Source organism: Hakea prostrata, chromosome 3 (genome assembly GCF_041222555.1).
Source record: "Hakea prostrata isolate BN-2017 chromosome 3, UWA_Hpros_2, whole genome shotgun sequence".
Taxonomy (NCBI): domain Eukaryota; kingdom Viridiplantae; phylum Streptophyta; class Magnoliopsida; order Proteales; family Proteaceae; genus Hakea; species Hakea prostrata.
Window position 1 is genome coordinate 40234848 of NC_142602.1, and position 14936 is coordinate 40249783.

At 39.7% G+C, this 14936-nt stretch overlaps 1 protein-coding gene across 1 annotated transcript in view; it reads left to right on the forward strand.

Moving 5' to 3' along the window:
• Nucleotides 1-1076: 1076 nt before the first annotated feature.
• LOC149022219 (BAG-associated GRAM protein 1-like) overlaps nt 1077-14936 on the forward strand; it is a 58122-nt gene continuing 44262 nt past the window's right edge. The window contains exons 1-2 of the mRNA XM_089150393.1: nt 1077-1119; nt 1280-1476. Coding sequence (XP_089006519.1) covers nt 1294-1476 — 183 coding nt within the window. The 5' untranslated portion in view covers nt 1077-1119; nt 1280-1293. The remainder of the gene's footprint in view (nt 1120-1279; nt 1477-14936) is intronic.

A 14936-nucleotide genomic window follows, 5' to 3' on the forward strand; every position in this document is an offset into this window, starting at 1 on the left:
TCAATCTCCATAGGTTCGGAGTCGAACACTAAATCATCTACCAATATGGCCCATAGTTGACTTTCACTTCTACTTCGGGTCTTCGGACCTACAATCAAAGAGTATCCGGGTTAAGGTTAGGGCCGGGTTTCACACTATAGGTGAGGTCTTGATGCCTAGTGACCTGTGGCAACGGTATTTGGTTGGTGGGCGCCCAAGAATGCATGAAGCATGAGGGGACACGCAACATTGCCATGGGGGGTCATTCATTGGTATGGTTGCTTATAATAGGCTTGGGCTCGTGGGCTCTCAAGAATGCGAGAAGCATGAGGGGATACGAGAGCTTCCCACCCATTATATGTGAATGACCAATAGGGTTAAGGGAAGACGTAGTCCGAGAAGGGGATGTTGACTCCACATAGGAAAGGTTGCTGAACCAAGAAGGCAAGAAGCATGAGGGGAGGTATTTGGACCTACTATGATGTGACTAAGTAGATGACTTGCATTGGGTTAGACTTATCCCTAACACGCGCCAGTTCTCATAGCAATGGTGGAGTGAGAGGGAGATGACCTAAACCTCAGCCATGATGATAGTCCAAGAAGGATGCTTTTACCCCTTGCTTGTGATCCAAAGGAGGTAGCTAGTTTGTAAGAGATCAGAGTGACAGAGACCTTCCTAGAGGAAGTTGGTGTTTTATCTTAATGTGTGTCTGCCATTAGGATTAACATATGTTAAAGTTAGTTGCATATTTGCATATTGTCTCATATCATATTGCATCATGTTATGTTTTTGAATTAGATTGTAACTGTAATTTGTATGTGAACTACTTGTTGAGTTCTTTTGAGCTCACCTTTCCGGAACAATGTTTGTTTTAAACTTTGCTACAGGTATTGATGACGTCGAGATCCAAGAATACGAACCTCACAAGTGAGGCATATGGGGTACAAAGTGTTGACGATCACGAATATCACGGTGAAGAATGTTAATGTGTCGACTGCGCGTATTAGGATTAGCCCGACCTTGGAGTTGGTCTACCCCATACTGTATATAGAGATTTTTGAATATAGACATTACGTTTTTGATAAGGAACATACTATTCAAATATTTGCGCGAAGATCCATTAAACCAACGGAATATTGGTAATAAGTACATGATAAGCTTCTGTTTACCGTCTGTTCACCATAATGTTTGATTGGTCTCTTACTGGTTTTTTCTCTTATGGATCTTCAGAGCTTCCAAAACAGTAGAAATTCTTTAACCAGAGCCATAGAATTCTCGATTCTCTCTTTCTTATTATAGGAAATCAGTTCAAGATGGCCGAATTCCTTTACGATATGCTTGTCCCTTCGTTTTGGGAAATCGAGATAACCGTAGCCGTAGCGATTCTTCTGATTATTGTGTATAAGCTTTTGCCTTTCGGATTTGGAGAAAATTATGTTGGTCATTCAGTCCGCCGCGATGATTCAATTAAAGGACATGGTGATGACTCAGTCAAGGTCAGTTGCGTGGTACTTTTGTATCTTTTCCTTCAGTCCTGTTTGAATTTAAGTGGAACCGGCTCGATAATAATTTCATAATTTTGATTTCATTTGATATCTAAGGGATGGAGTTGATGACCTGTTATATTGATGAAAACTAGTTTTTGAGACTTGTACTCTCACTAAAATGTTTTGGGTTAGTGACACTTTTGCGAGTTTAAGTTCCATTGAATACTTCTTGCATGTAGTCACAATATCACCGGATTATTGGAAAGTTTGGATTTCCTTTTGCTTGATTTTCTCTTTGAGTTTTTCCTTAATCTGATACTGCACTTCTTTTGGGAGCTGGAAGATTTATGGAACTTTACTTTCCTTTGTTCCTTTGACTGAAGGGTTTATTTTTGTTTTTGCTTGATATGCTTTTGATGCAGTAACTCTGTGATTAGCTGCTGGTTTGTGTCTTTTGGATTCCTTTTAAGTGGTTAATTAATCATCTGAATGGGAGAACCCTCTTCTAGTGATCCTAAGACTGCTATTACTGAAGTGGTTTTGATACATTCCTGTATCTAAAGCTTAGAGGAGTAGAATTACAGAGAACTGAGAACAGAATTTAGAAGATTGGGGGTTGGGGAAGGAGAAGAAACGTAGAAGAGAGTTAGGAAATTAGGGAAATCATTTTTCATTACTCAAGCATCTTCTCCTATTACATTTGTATACTAGGGTATCCCTCCATTCCTATGACCATACTACCCGCTAATATTCACTAACATTACCATACTGACCACAGTAATATCCCAACCCCATGTTCTCTTACAATTAGCCTTCCCATAGACCCTATCCTCTAACCAGGGTTGTAACATTGCCGACCCCTTAGGAGAACCTTGTCCTCAAGGTTCAGCTGCAACATTCTTAATTTGAGGTAGGCACAATTTACCTTGAAAGGCATAGAGGCAGAGGAGTGCCCAAGTTGAGAATTCCACAATGCTAAGGGATGAGTCATTGCTGCAGCTCCTTCGTGTCACCTTAAGCTGAAGAATCTCCCAAGGAACTTCTAACTACAGTGTTTTGCCTGCTGCTCGACAGTACCTTGTCCTCCACTAGTAGAGTATTTGTACCCAACACAGAAGCACAAAAATATAAGCTCTTGTCCAGTGGAGAGAAGGGCACAATACACACAAATCCTTGTGCACGCAGATTAGGCAAAAGATGATAAGGATGTAGCCACAACCCTGGTAGTAGCCCTTCCCTTGCTTGCCATGCGTGTGATTTTCCTCAAGTCTGAGGAGCAAGGGCAGAATTTGCACAATTGCAACAGAAGGAAGCTGTATATAATCAGAGAACTTCTTGTATTCTGACTACAAAGCCTACCTTGCCACCCCCTGATGCCTTATGCATTCCCTCAACATTGCACCATACTGTAAGGCCATGTCAGTGTCTTCATACCCTGCTATCAAGTGACTCCCAAGATCTTTATTCGCTTCCAAGTAATCCGAAGTAATCACCCGGGATTGCACTTGTTGCCTGTGCAATATCAACTCTTTTGCAGCTTGATTTAATGAGGTATGCTGATCCATATGGGCTTCATCTTCCCATTTTCTCCAAGAATGGATCTGTACAATTTCTAGAAGCACCGTTAAACAGCTATAAGATACCTCAGTTATTGCCAACACACAAATGACTTGTGCAGCTGCTCCAAACATCCGTGGGAGATAAATGGCTCATGTTCCTTTCTACAGGTATTCTGAATTGTGTGGCTCAGCATCCTGCCAAAAGAGTTGTGGAGGGGTCCCATATACTACTAATGATCATGAGAATAATCATCTGAAGCTGCCACCTCTGTTAGCATGGGTTGACTCTACTGTCAAAGTACTTCGATGCAATGCAAATACCCGAAATGATACCTGAGGCAGCATTAAGAGGAAGGAATATTGACCCAAGCATCATCGACTCCTCTTTCATTTTCTCCCAACCACCCTGTATAGTATTTTTGATTAATTTTCTGCAACCACTGGGAAAATTCAACAACAATGACATCGGCAGCTCCCTCTGCTGAAATTAAAATTCCCTGCACAATCCAATAATCTAGTGCTATATTGTGCCAAGGTATGAATGTTCCACTCAAGCAAGTATGGGATGCCCCAAAACATATCATTAACTGTTGCAAGCTGTTGTAAATCATCTTCTAATATTTGTGGTGGTTGTTGTTTCGGTTAGATAGAGAGGAACTACACAAGAACAAAGTCCCATCTCACACCCCCCAAACAGCCTTCCAACATCAAGCCACCCAGCATCCTTAGAGAATGATATCACAGTCCATCCTAAGATGCAGAAAATAGCTAAGACACCCAAATCTCCTCTTCCCCCCATTGCCCTATCTGATGCTTGAATAGTCTCTTCCAAGTTTTTTGAAGAGTCTATACTGTCTTTGCAATGGTTGAAATATTACGGTAACTTGGTCATGCAGCTATGTAGTTCTTAAGATGATCAATAACATCTGCAGACTTGACAAATGAAACAACAACAACAACAAAAAGAATAAGCCTTGTACCGACCAAATGAGGTTGACTACATGGATTCTTGTCTTCCAATTAGTTCTGTTTGAGGCCATGCTAGATACAAGGCCTAAGCTATGCATATCCTTTCTCACCACTTCTCTTAAGGTTATCTTAGGTCTACCCCTAGCTCTTGTAGTTCTTTCAATCTGGATTTTATCACTTTTTCGTACAGGGGCATTTATGGATCTCCATTGAACGTGGCTATACCACCTTAAACGACTTTCTCGAAGCTTATTACTTATGGGAGCAACTCCCATATTAGCTCTAGCATGATCATTTCTTATCTTATCCTTCCTAGTTTTGCCACTCATCCATTTTAGCATCCTCATTTTTGCTACATTTAGTTTATCTATATGATTTTTTTAATAGCCTAACACTTTGCACCATACATCATAGCTGGTTGGATGATGGTCCTAGAGAATTTTCCTTTAAGCTTTAATAGAATATGTCAATCACACAAGACCTCAGACCATGGTGGGAGATCTCGCGAGATATCTCTGTTTTTTCATAGACCAAGACAAGATAGAGATCGAGTTTTGTGAAATGGGATATCTCGCTCGAGATTTCGACATATCTCGTTATATCTCGCCATATGTCGCCCTAGATTTTGCCATATCTGGTTGGAACTCTCTATTTTCTCCAATTTTTTTGCGAGTTTCAGCTATATTTTCACTTGCAACTACTCTTAGCACATCTACAACATTAAAGGAAGACCAATCATTCTCTGCTTGTCTTATGAACTAATGTCTTAATGACTTATATAGAACTTCTAATGGTTGCATAATTTTGTCATTTTATTTTGAAAGTCGAGATTGTGATACTTATATGGATGAATTTTGATGACATTTAAGTTATTTGATGTATTTGATACACTTGTTTTTCATTTATATGCCTTAAAAGTTCTATATTACATGTTGTATAACCTTGCATTCCCTAATCCTACAATATTTCGGTTTCACACTATGAGTAGACTTCGAAATCATACTTAGGGTTGTTTTCTCACAAATCCAAGGCCACTTATGTGTTTAAAAGGCCTTAAATAGGCTAAATAACTAGTTTCAGCCTAACCAAAACCCTAAAACCCACCGAGATGGGCCACCGAATTGATGTAAAAAAATGGCATATCTCGGCCGAGATGGCAAGCTCTTAGTTTTTCAGGGGGGGTGAGATCTCACTCAAGAGCGACATCTTCTACCATGCCCCAGATGCACCTCTCCACTTCATCGACCTTATTTTAATTCTTTAGGAAACATCATCCTCTATATCACCTCTTTTATTTATGATTGAACCTAGGTACTTAAAACAATTACTCTGAGGAATCTCCTTATTGTCAAGTTTTACCATGTCATTGTCTGCCCAATCATGACTAAAGTTACAAACTAGTATTCTTTCCTTGTTCTAATTAGTTTAAAGCCTCTTGATTCCAAAGCTGCTCTTCATAGTTCTAACTTGATATTAATCCCCACTTAAGTCTCATTTGTCAACACAATATTATCAGCAAAAAGCATACATCAAGGGACCTTGTCTTGAATGTCTCTGGTTAATTCATCCATTACAAGTTCAAATAAATATGGGCTTAAAGTTGATCCTTGATGTAGCCCAAACGAAATTGCAACAAAATCCACACGCTTTGCAACCACTTGAGTGGCACCTTTACAACTCTCCAAGGGCAATTTTGGAAGGCCAGGATTGAGAAGTAGTGTCTTTTTTCTGCAAAACTTTTGAGTTGTCCATGTACAAGTTGCTGCCACTAGCTTTGAATCATCGTAGTCATAAGGAATTGGTGTTAACCCCCGATTTGAGGGTATTTCTCCGACATGAATAGACTTGCTAGCCTCACCGCCGGTGACGACAAGCTACTCCTCCACATGAGCCGTCGCAACACTCGACGCCTCCTGTAACCCCTAGTTCGCTACATTGCACCCGGTTGTAAATAGCAAGGAACCTGTCACTGGTGACGGTGGAAGATTCGACCAATTAGATGTTAGAACCTAGTCGCCTCCCTTCATCGACGGAATGGGGCATCTTCAATGGTGCTATCTACTGATCCCTCACCTTTGCCTTGCATCGAGTTGAAGAAGATGGAGGGCGAGGGGTGATTTTCCCATACGGCCCTTGCCCATATTGTGCTTGACTATCACATGGCCCATTGGTAGTTTGGCTTGGATGCACCCCTTAGCCCATCTGTTGGGCTGGATCAATTAACCCATTTGAAGACCCTCCAATGAGGCTCGAAATGAAAGGCCTATCGTAGCAGGCTTGTGAGACGGGAATTGGTTTGGTCCGTTAAGGTCCATTTCATTGGTTTACCTTTTTGGCTTAGTTGCTCGGTTCTGTAGGAACCCGAGTAGACAACCCAATTCTAACTCAGTATTGACCCATCCGGTCCACACTCTTCTTTTCATCTCTTGCGACATCACTTCTATTGCTGAAAACCTTAGCACCTCCATGATTGAATTCATTGCTTCTCCGATGAGTGAGGGCCATGGATCATAAGTGGGGTTATGTGTGGATCTCAATTGCTGCTGCTGCCTCTTACAGTTGTACTAGTGTCCGCCCCTCCTCTGTGTGACTCCCTTCTTCGGCCATGGAGGTTTTACAGGAGGAAGTGACGCCAAAACCTCTGCCCTTGCAAACTGGCATGGCTCTATCGGTCGGTGAGCTCACTTGTTCTTCCTGTCATGCCTCGAAAACCTGCAGCTGGACGAGTTTGTGTAGGGTAACCTTCCTGATAATATCTCGATTCATAGTGAAGTTCTTGCGTGGTTTGTTTGCGTTCCTTGGAGCCAATTCTCCGATAGTTATTTGACTCTGTTGGGGAGTCCTCCACACTTATTGCCGGTTAACTGATGGTTGTTTCCTACCATTCTCAGGTCACACTATTTTCACCGCTGTTGCCATACTGTTCACCGCACCACTGCTTAATTCACCGTGTATAGCACTGGAATCACTGCTGCTCAAGCCTCTTTATATACCACTCGAATCACCCTGTATGCCATGTGAATCTGTGGATTTGTCCTCTGATTGCCACACCAATTCAATCTCTTAGGCCCTTCCCAATTCGTCCTCGCACAACACTGATCAAACCTCCATTGCCTTGTTGCCCAAACTTGAATGTGGTTTGTTTGAACCCATTTGAGCGTCATGGTTAGCAACTTCAGGTTCAGTCTTCCCTGTCCAATTCAGTGAAGGCAGTGCTACTGTAATGGTCGTGAGAATTGTTTAGGTAAGGTAGCGATACCCCTTTTTGCAAGGAGTTGATCAGGCTTCCTGTTCATCGAAGATAGGAGAGTAAATATCTTCTCCCTGATCTCATGATGTTCCGCTCTCCATGCTTGCATATCGCTGTCCATGATGCGATCCTGTATCTGAAGCTTAGAGAAGGAGAAGGAGAAGAATTGCAGGTGGACTGAGGACAGAATTTAGGAGAGTGGGGGTTGGGAAGAAGAAGAAACACAGAAGAGAGAAAGAGAGTTAGGAAATTGGGGAAATCATTCTTCATTACTCAAGCATCTTCTCCTATTACATTTATATACTAGGGTATTCCTCTATTGCTATGACCATACTACCTGCTAATATTCACTAACATTTCCATATTGACCACAGTAATATCCCAACCCCATATTCTCTTACACTTACCCTTCCCATAGACCCTACCCTCTAACCAGGGAGGTTCCTCTTCTTTGTATCTTTTGATTGAAAAGAAGGTAGAAGGAGCTTTTAACTTTCATCAGTGGAAAAGTATTGTAAAGGTTGTTTCCACTGGATGTGAACATCAACCCAATTTACTAAATCAACCCCCAAGGATGATGAGAATTAGGGAATTACTGATGCATGTATTCTAGAACAAATATTTAACTCTATGGTGGATCATCTTTTGGATCTTGTAAATGATCTAAAATGGCACAAGGACTTCTGGGAGTATTTCTATAGAAAATTATATTTGTACCCCCTATGTTTGCACCCCTAGAATTTATTCAATTGCAAACATCCCCCTACGCCTAACACCTTTAGTTTTAAGTATCCGAAAGACATATTTACCTTAGTGAATCTTAATACAAGAAGAAGAAGCAGCCTTGTCCCCACCTTAGTGAATCTTAGTATAACTTAAATTTTTTTTTTTTTTTTTAAAATGAAAATCGGTTAATGTTTTTTGGGCGAGTTCCCAGTTTTTATAGAAGACTTTTTAGGAAAGTGCTTAGTAAAAGAATTTTCTTTATCAAGGATTCAAGGTGTTGTTTTGAAAGTGAAAAATCTTAAAGTTCTAGTCATAGTCATGCAGCCAAGTTCTACTGTTTGAGTATCCCTTTCTTCTTTGTCAGATTTATTGGTTAGTTTGGTTTAGACATGAAGTCACCTGTCAATGATTTCAGTTCTGGTAACCATATAAACATACGACCTCCAATGCAAAGCAGGTTGTTTTGCTGGATGAGGATAGAACAAAGTTGGCTAGTAACTACCTTAAATAAATGTGAGAACCGGAAGTAATCTTAGATTAACAAATTATCTGGCTCAGATTTGTTTACCACGACAGCTTCAGGAAGGAAAATCCAAAAGGAATGCTTCTTCAGAATAAGGTGTTTGATTGAATTGCAGCAAGCCCAACTGTAAGGGAGGCCAATCCATCCAAGGGTAGAATGGTCAATTCCTACCCCTGGATCAAGCAATAATGAAGACCAAAATCTAGTAATTTAGTTTATTTAGAAGTCTTGAGGGTCAAGCCATTTGTTTTGAAGTTGCAATTGAAAAAAGTCATAGAGTTGTGTTAATTTAGGAAAGCATTGTTTCCTTTTAAGAAGTCCTACTTTTAAGGATAACCTAAATTGGGAAGAGTTATTTCCTTTGTTGGGTCTAGTTTGTTTGTAATCGTAAGTTTTCTAATTAACATTAGGTGACTTAAGTGAGATCTCAAATCCAAGGGCTGGCTGAGATCGCTTAGTAATTAGATACCTTTTTCAGAGTCCAAGTTAAGTTATGATGGGACCCTAACAATCAGGGTAACCCAGTATGAGTCAGAGTCCTTTGTTTCAGGCTATAAATAGCCTTTCTAGTGTAAGATATTTTTGGATTGAATTGATTGAATGAATTGAGTTTTGAGAATAGACTGGTATAGTTGTGGGTTCCCTGGGAGGGCGGCTGGAAATTGCTTCTGTTTCAACAACTTTAATTCTTCTTCTTCTCATTCAAGCTTCAGCAAATACTGTGATTCAAGCTTTCTAGGTAAGTGCAAGCCCATACCCCTTACCCAAATCCAACTGTAGCCTTCCCCTCCCCTTTTCCTTTTCCTGCTATCAGCACTCCTCCTCTGTTAAACCTACTTCCCCAGCCCCATTAGACCCCAATCCCATCCCCTTAGTGTCTGAACAAGCCTTGGAACATTTCCTTACATTGGACCAGTTCGTTTCTTAAAAATGATAGAACGACTCATTTTGCCAAATTTTTTTTGTCGTTTTCTGCATTTTGAGAATGATAGAATGCGAAAAACAGTTCCTTGGCCCGTTACTAAACGCGCCCTAAATCGACTCCTATTATTGCCTTACAACATTTCTCTTTCTCCTTCTTCTTCTTCTTCTTCTTCTTCTCCTCCTCCTCCTCCTCCTCCTCCTTTGCATGGTATCTCTAGTTTATTAGTTGCTATTTTGTCAAACTTGCATTATCACATCCTTAGTCCCAGATCAGATCTCCCAATCCCACCATTGAATTGTACCTCCATTAGGAATTCTATAAATTTTCAGAACTGACCCAAATTGTCTGACACTTGGATCAGACTTTGTTTATAGCTATTCAAACATATTCCTGAAGCCCTTACCCTTTTGGATCACTCTAGACTCCTCAAATTCCACCTACAGCTGAGTCCAAAAATAGCAGGACATGGTGCAGTCTTATTGATCTTGGAAGAACTGCTGCTTGTTTGGCTTGCCTAGGCAAGAGTACATTATAGAAGCTTTCATGGACTTGCTTCATTTTGTTCACACTTCATTAGTAATTTCAGTGCTATCATGGCACCATAACTGAATGCATGGAAAGAGGGAAACCATAGTTTTAGGAATTCCCATCTCCGTCTCGCCTCCCATACTTCCATCTCCCGTCTCTGCCTCTCCCATCTCCGCCTCGCCTCCCTCGCTTCTATCTCTCCCGTCTCTGCCTCTCCCATCTCCGCCTCACCTCTCTCCTGCTTCCCTCTCTACTGTCTCTTCTCCCATCTCCGCCTCGCCTCTCTCCCGCTTCCCTCTCTACTGTTTCTTCTCCCATCTTCTCACTTCCCCTCTCCATCTCTGTCTTTCCCATCTCCGCCTCGCCTCTCTCGTTTCCATCTCTCTCATCTCTTCCTCTCTGTCTGTTTCCTGTCAAGGAACACCAGATCTGGTGTTTTTTGGCTTGCTTTTCTTCTTCTCTGCTCGGAAGACCAGATCTGGAGTTTTTGACTTCGATCTGCAATTTTTCCCGTCTATCTCTCCCGTACTTCTACTCTCCCTTCACCGGCTACTCCTAATCTGTTGCCAGCACTTTCTTTACTTCTTCTTTTTTTTTTTATTTATATTTTTTATATTTTTTTATTTTTTTTTATATATATATTTTTTATCAAAAAACAAATCACTTCTCTGGTTGCAACATTTTTGGTGCACACCGCAGACTAACTCCAGCTCTGGGTACAAGTTTTTCTGCAGCGAGCTTTACAGGTACGCCTCTATGGCAGAGCCAGATGATAGGTCTGAACCTTCTCCGCACTTTTGATGCTACCACCGCAACAACCGCACGAGTTTTGTGTCTGCCCTTGAGGCGTGTTGTATGTTCCCCTATGAGGGTGTTGTATCTCCGCCCTATGTGGCGTGTTGTATTTTGGTGCTGTAGTTGCTACAGTTTTTGTTCTAAGGGTTCTTTGGGCGTGACCCATTTTGGGCTTGTCCCAACCCTTAGCCTGGATGACCCTGTCTATTGCATGTACGACAGTTTGGTCACTTTCCGCTCCTTGGTTCGGTTCGAACCTTGTGTATTCATGCAGTTATGTATGTACTTTCTTTAGTTCACTGAATGAAGTGTTGTTTACCAAAAAAAAAAAAAAGACAACCACGAAAGAATTCGACTTGGTCAAAATGAAAATGACTGAGGCTCTTGTATCTCACGTTCCAACATAAATCTCATTTTTGAAGTTGCATTAGATGCTTCTCATGTTGTGGTACGAGTCCTGATGCAAGCCATCATCCAATTGCGTCTACAGTGAAAAGATGAGTGGTGCAAAATGGAAGCACACAATGTATCATAGAAAAAAATTCGAGGGAAACTCAAGTTTCGACTAGGTGAAAATGGAAAACCTAGGTGGGCAAACTGAAATTTTGAGGAAACTTAGGACTTTTTAGTGCAAGTTTTGACAAGTTTTAGGGAGCATTTTAGGGTGGGACTCTGCATTTAAGCTAATTAGAGTATAAAGAACACATTGGCTGTAATTTGCTAAAAAAGTTAATGTAGATATGTCATTTAATGTACATAACATCAATGTAGAGTTGTTCAAGAAGTACACTATAAACTTTGTTGAAGTATATACACTTGGGCTATTTACTGTTCACGACACTATTCACGTGAATAGTAAAAAAATCTGTTTTTACCGGTTCACGGTCTGTTCACGTGAACAGTAAAATCTGTGTTACTGTTCACTTGAACAGTATATGCTAGTGATGCTACTCTACTTTCCATTTCTAATATTGGAGTCTTGCTACATAAGTTTTGGGAGTTTTTAGAAAGCATAGTTTCTATTTTGGTAGTAGTTTCTATTTTCAGAATTTTCTATTTTAGGAGCTAGGAAGTTACTAAAGTTGTAATTTTTTTTGTTTCGTTTTTCTAGAGGACAATTACTTGTCTCTCAAGTTGTATTAGATTCATTAAAAGCTATAAATAAAAGGGCTCTGTGATTCTAGACTCTAAAGCAAGAATCACGAGCCTCTTCTACTAGTTCTTCATCTCTCTTCTCTTCTTCTTCTTCTTCTCTCTTTTCTTTGTTCAAGTTCAGCTGCTGTTTTGATTATTTAATGCTTTTTTTCTAACATGGTATCAGAGCAAGTTTAATCAACTTAGGGACCGTTTTCTCTCTTTTGGCTGCCCAGTTTTTTTTTCTTCTTTTTTTTCCTTTTCTTATCTAGGGTAGCCCCAACCTTCGCTGCAGTAATTGTGCATGCTGTCCTTCTTCTTTAACTTTTGAAGCACCAAGTATCTATATATTAATACTAAAAAAAGGCCCTAATCTTTCTGGGGATATGTCTACCTATTTAATTCAACTGAGGCTGCTACTACCTTTTTTCTCTGTGCAAATCTGAAGTTCAATCTGCACTATACTGATGTCTTGGGATTCCTCTTGATTCTTGCAAAGATATGCCCATAATTCGGATTGCAAGACCTAAGTATTGTCTTCCATTGTCTGTGCTATAAGTTTAGTTGCAAGTCGTATACTAGTACCCCTGTTTCATTGAATTTCTCTCTTCTGAAAAATTCTGCTGCTACTGTCTTGATTTACTACTCCTTCCGTTGTTTATTTCAGAATCAAGTTTAGCCTCTCTTTTTTTTATCTAAAACTTCTACAAAGACCTAGAGGACTACTTTTCCTTTATAACAAGATCTACTAGAGTTTCAAATCTAGCAGAAGTTTGTTGCTATGGTGCGAGATCTGATATTATTTGCTACTGCGACTACTGTTATTGCACTTCTTCTGAGTGGATTGCTGCAGTGACTACTGCAATTTTGAGATTCCAAGCTGGTTCAATATTTTTTTCCTGATCTAATTTGCTCCTGCCTAAGGGTTAGCGGTGGTCTAGAATTTTTCCCCCCTTGGTGCACAAGACTTTTTTTGTGAGACGATTTTCTGCTTCTTAATCAGCTTTCTTGGTGAATAATACACTACTCTGTGGCTGCTACTTTTCCTTATTGGGTTTCTTTTGTGCTCATACTTTAACATGCTTGTCACTGGTCATCATTAATTGTCCACGTGTAATGCTACACGTGAGGGGGAGAATGGTACTTTATTCTATATCTACTCAAGATGTGCTGATGGATATTATTTGTGAAGATCTTTGCCCTCAACTTATGGCATTCTACAACGATATCATTACATGTCTTTACCTATATTGTCCTTTACCTAACTACTTAGTCCGTACCCATATTACCTTACCTACTTGGTCCGCAGTAACCCATACTGTCTTTTACCTTACCTACTTGGTCCGCAGTAACCCATATTGTCTTTTACTTTATCTATTTGGTCCACAGTAACTCATACTGTTTTTTACCTTAACCTACTTGGTCTGCAGTAACCCATACTATCTTTTACCTTACCTACTTGGTCCGCAGTAACCCATACTGTCGTTTACCTTATTTATTTGGTCCATAGTAACCCATATTACCTTACCTACTTGGTCCACAGTAACCTATATTGTCTTTTACCTACCTACTTGGTCCACAGTAATCAATATTGCCTTTTACCTACCTATACTTTGCCTATTACTTGCCTTCTTGTGAAGCATTTATATGTACATTGGAGTTGTAATTTTGAAGATTTAGTATGGATATTTCTCCCTACTACCGGCATTGTGTGGATGGTGTCTTTGATCCTGCTATACTTATGGACATTGGAGTTGCAATTTTGAAGATTTAGCGTGGATATTTCTCCCTACTACCGGCATTACGTGGATAATGCTTTTTGCCTAACTACTACTTGAGTTCTTGTGAAGCATTTATATGGACTTTGGAGTTACAATTTTGAAGATCTAGTGTGGATATTTCTCCCTACTACTGGCATTATATGGATAGTGTCTTTGATCCTGCTATACTTATGGACTTTGTTCGTCTTCAACATCGTCGATTGTTCTCAATATTGGATGGTTCTATTGACATGAAGAATTAAAGTTTCTTTTTAAGTTGGTGTTGATTATCTCTTGGGTGAAGTTTTCTCAGTGTTTATTGACATCTGCCATTGCTACACGATTCAAGATTGGTGCTACTTTTCAAGTTTATTCTTATTGTGCAAGCTGAAGTTTTCTTTGTGTACACTCCAGCTTGAGGGGGAGTGTTGAAGTATATACACTTGGGCTATTTACTGTTCACGACACTATTCACGTGAACAGTAAAAACAGAAGTATATGCTAGTGATGCTACTCTACTTTCTATTTCTAATGTTGGAGTCTTGCTACATAAGTTTTGGGAGTTTTTAGAAAGCATAGTTTCTATTTTGGTAGTAGTTTCTATTTTCAAAATTTTCTATTTTAGGAGTTAGGAAGTTACTAAAGTTGTAATTTTTTTTGTTTCCTTTTTCTAGAGGATAATTACTTGTCTCTCAAGTTGTATTAGATTCATTAAAAGCTATAAATAAAAGGGCTTCGTGATTCTAGACTCTAAAGCAAGAATCACGAGCCTCTTCTACTAGTTCTTCATCTCTCTTCTCTTCTTCTTCTTCTTCTTCTTCTTCTCTCTTTTCTTTGTTCAAGTTCAGCTGCTGTTTTGATTATTTAATGCTTGTTTTCTAACAAACTTAACTACTTAAGTACATAACATTCAATATATGATTTCTAACTTCAAAACATTAAATACAAAGTAATTGACAATAAAAAGAAAGTACAACTTAGTTCCAAGAGGAGTGCCCAGAGGAGATCCATCCTATGAACTGAGTAGTACTATGTCTGTAACATCCTCTCCTCCAACCAACAAACATAGACATCCTATGACATTTTATGCCTATGGTTGCCAAGGTAATTGACAACTGTAACTTTATAAGTCTGATCATCAACATGCCTAAGATAACCAGTCTAAAGAAATATGCAATTTGGATAGGAAAACCTGATGGAGGGGGTATTTGTCATGGTATTTGGGGAAACATGAAAGAAAGAAAAAAAAAATGAAAATTTGGAAAGCTACAAAACTTATAGGAAAAAGTCCTAGGTTTCC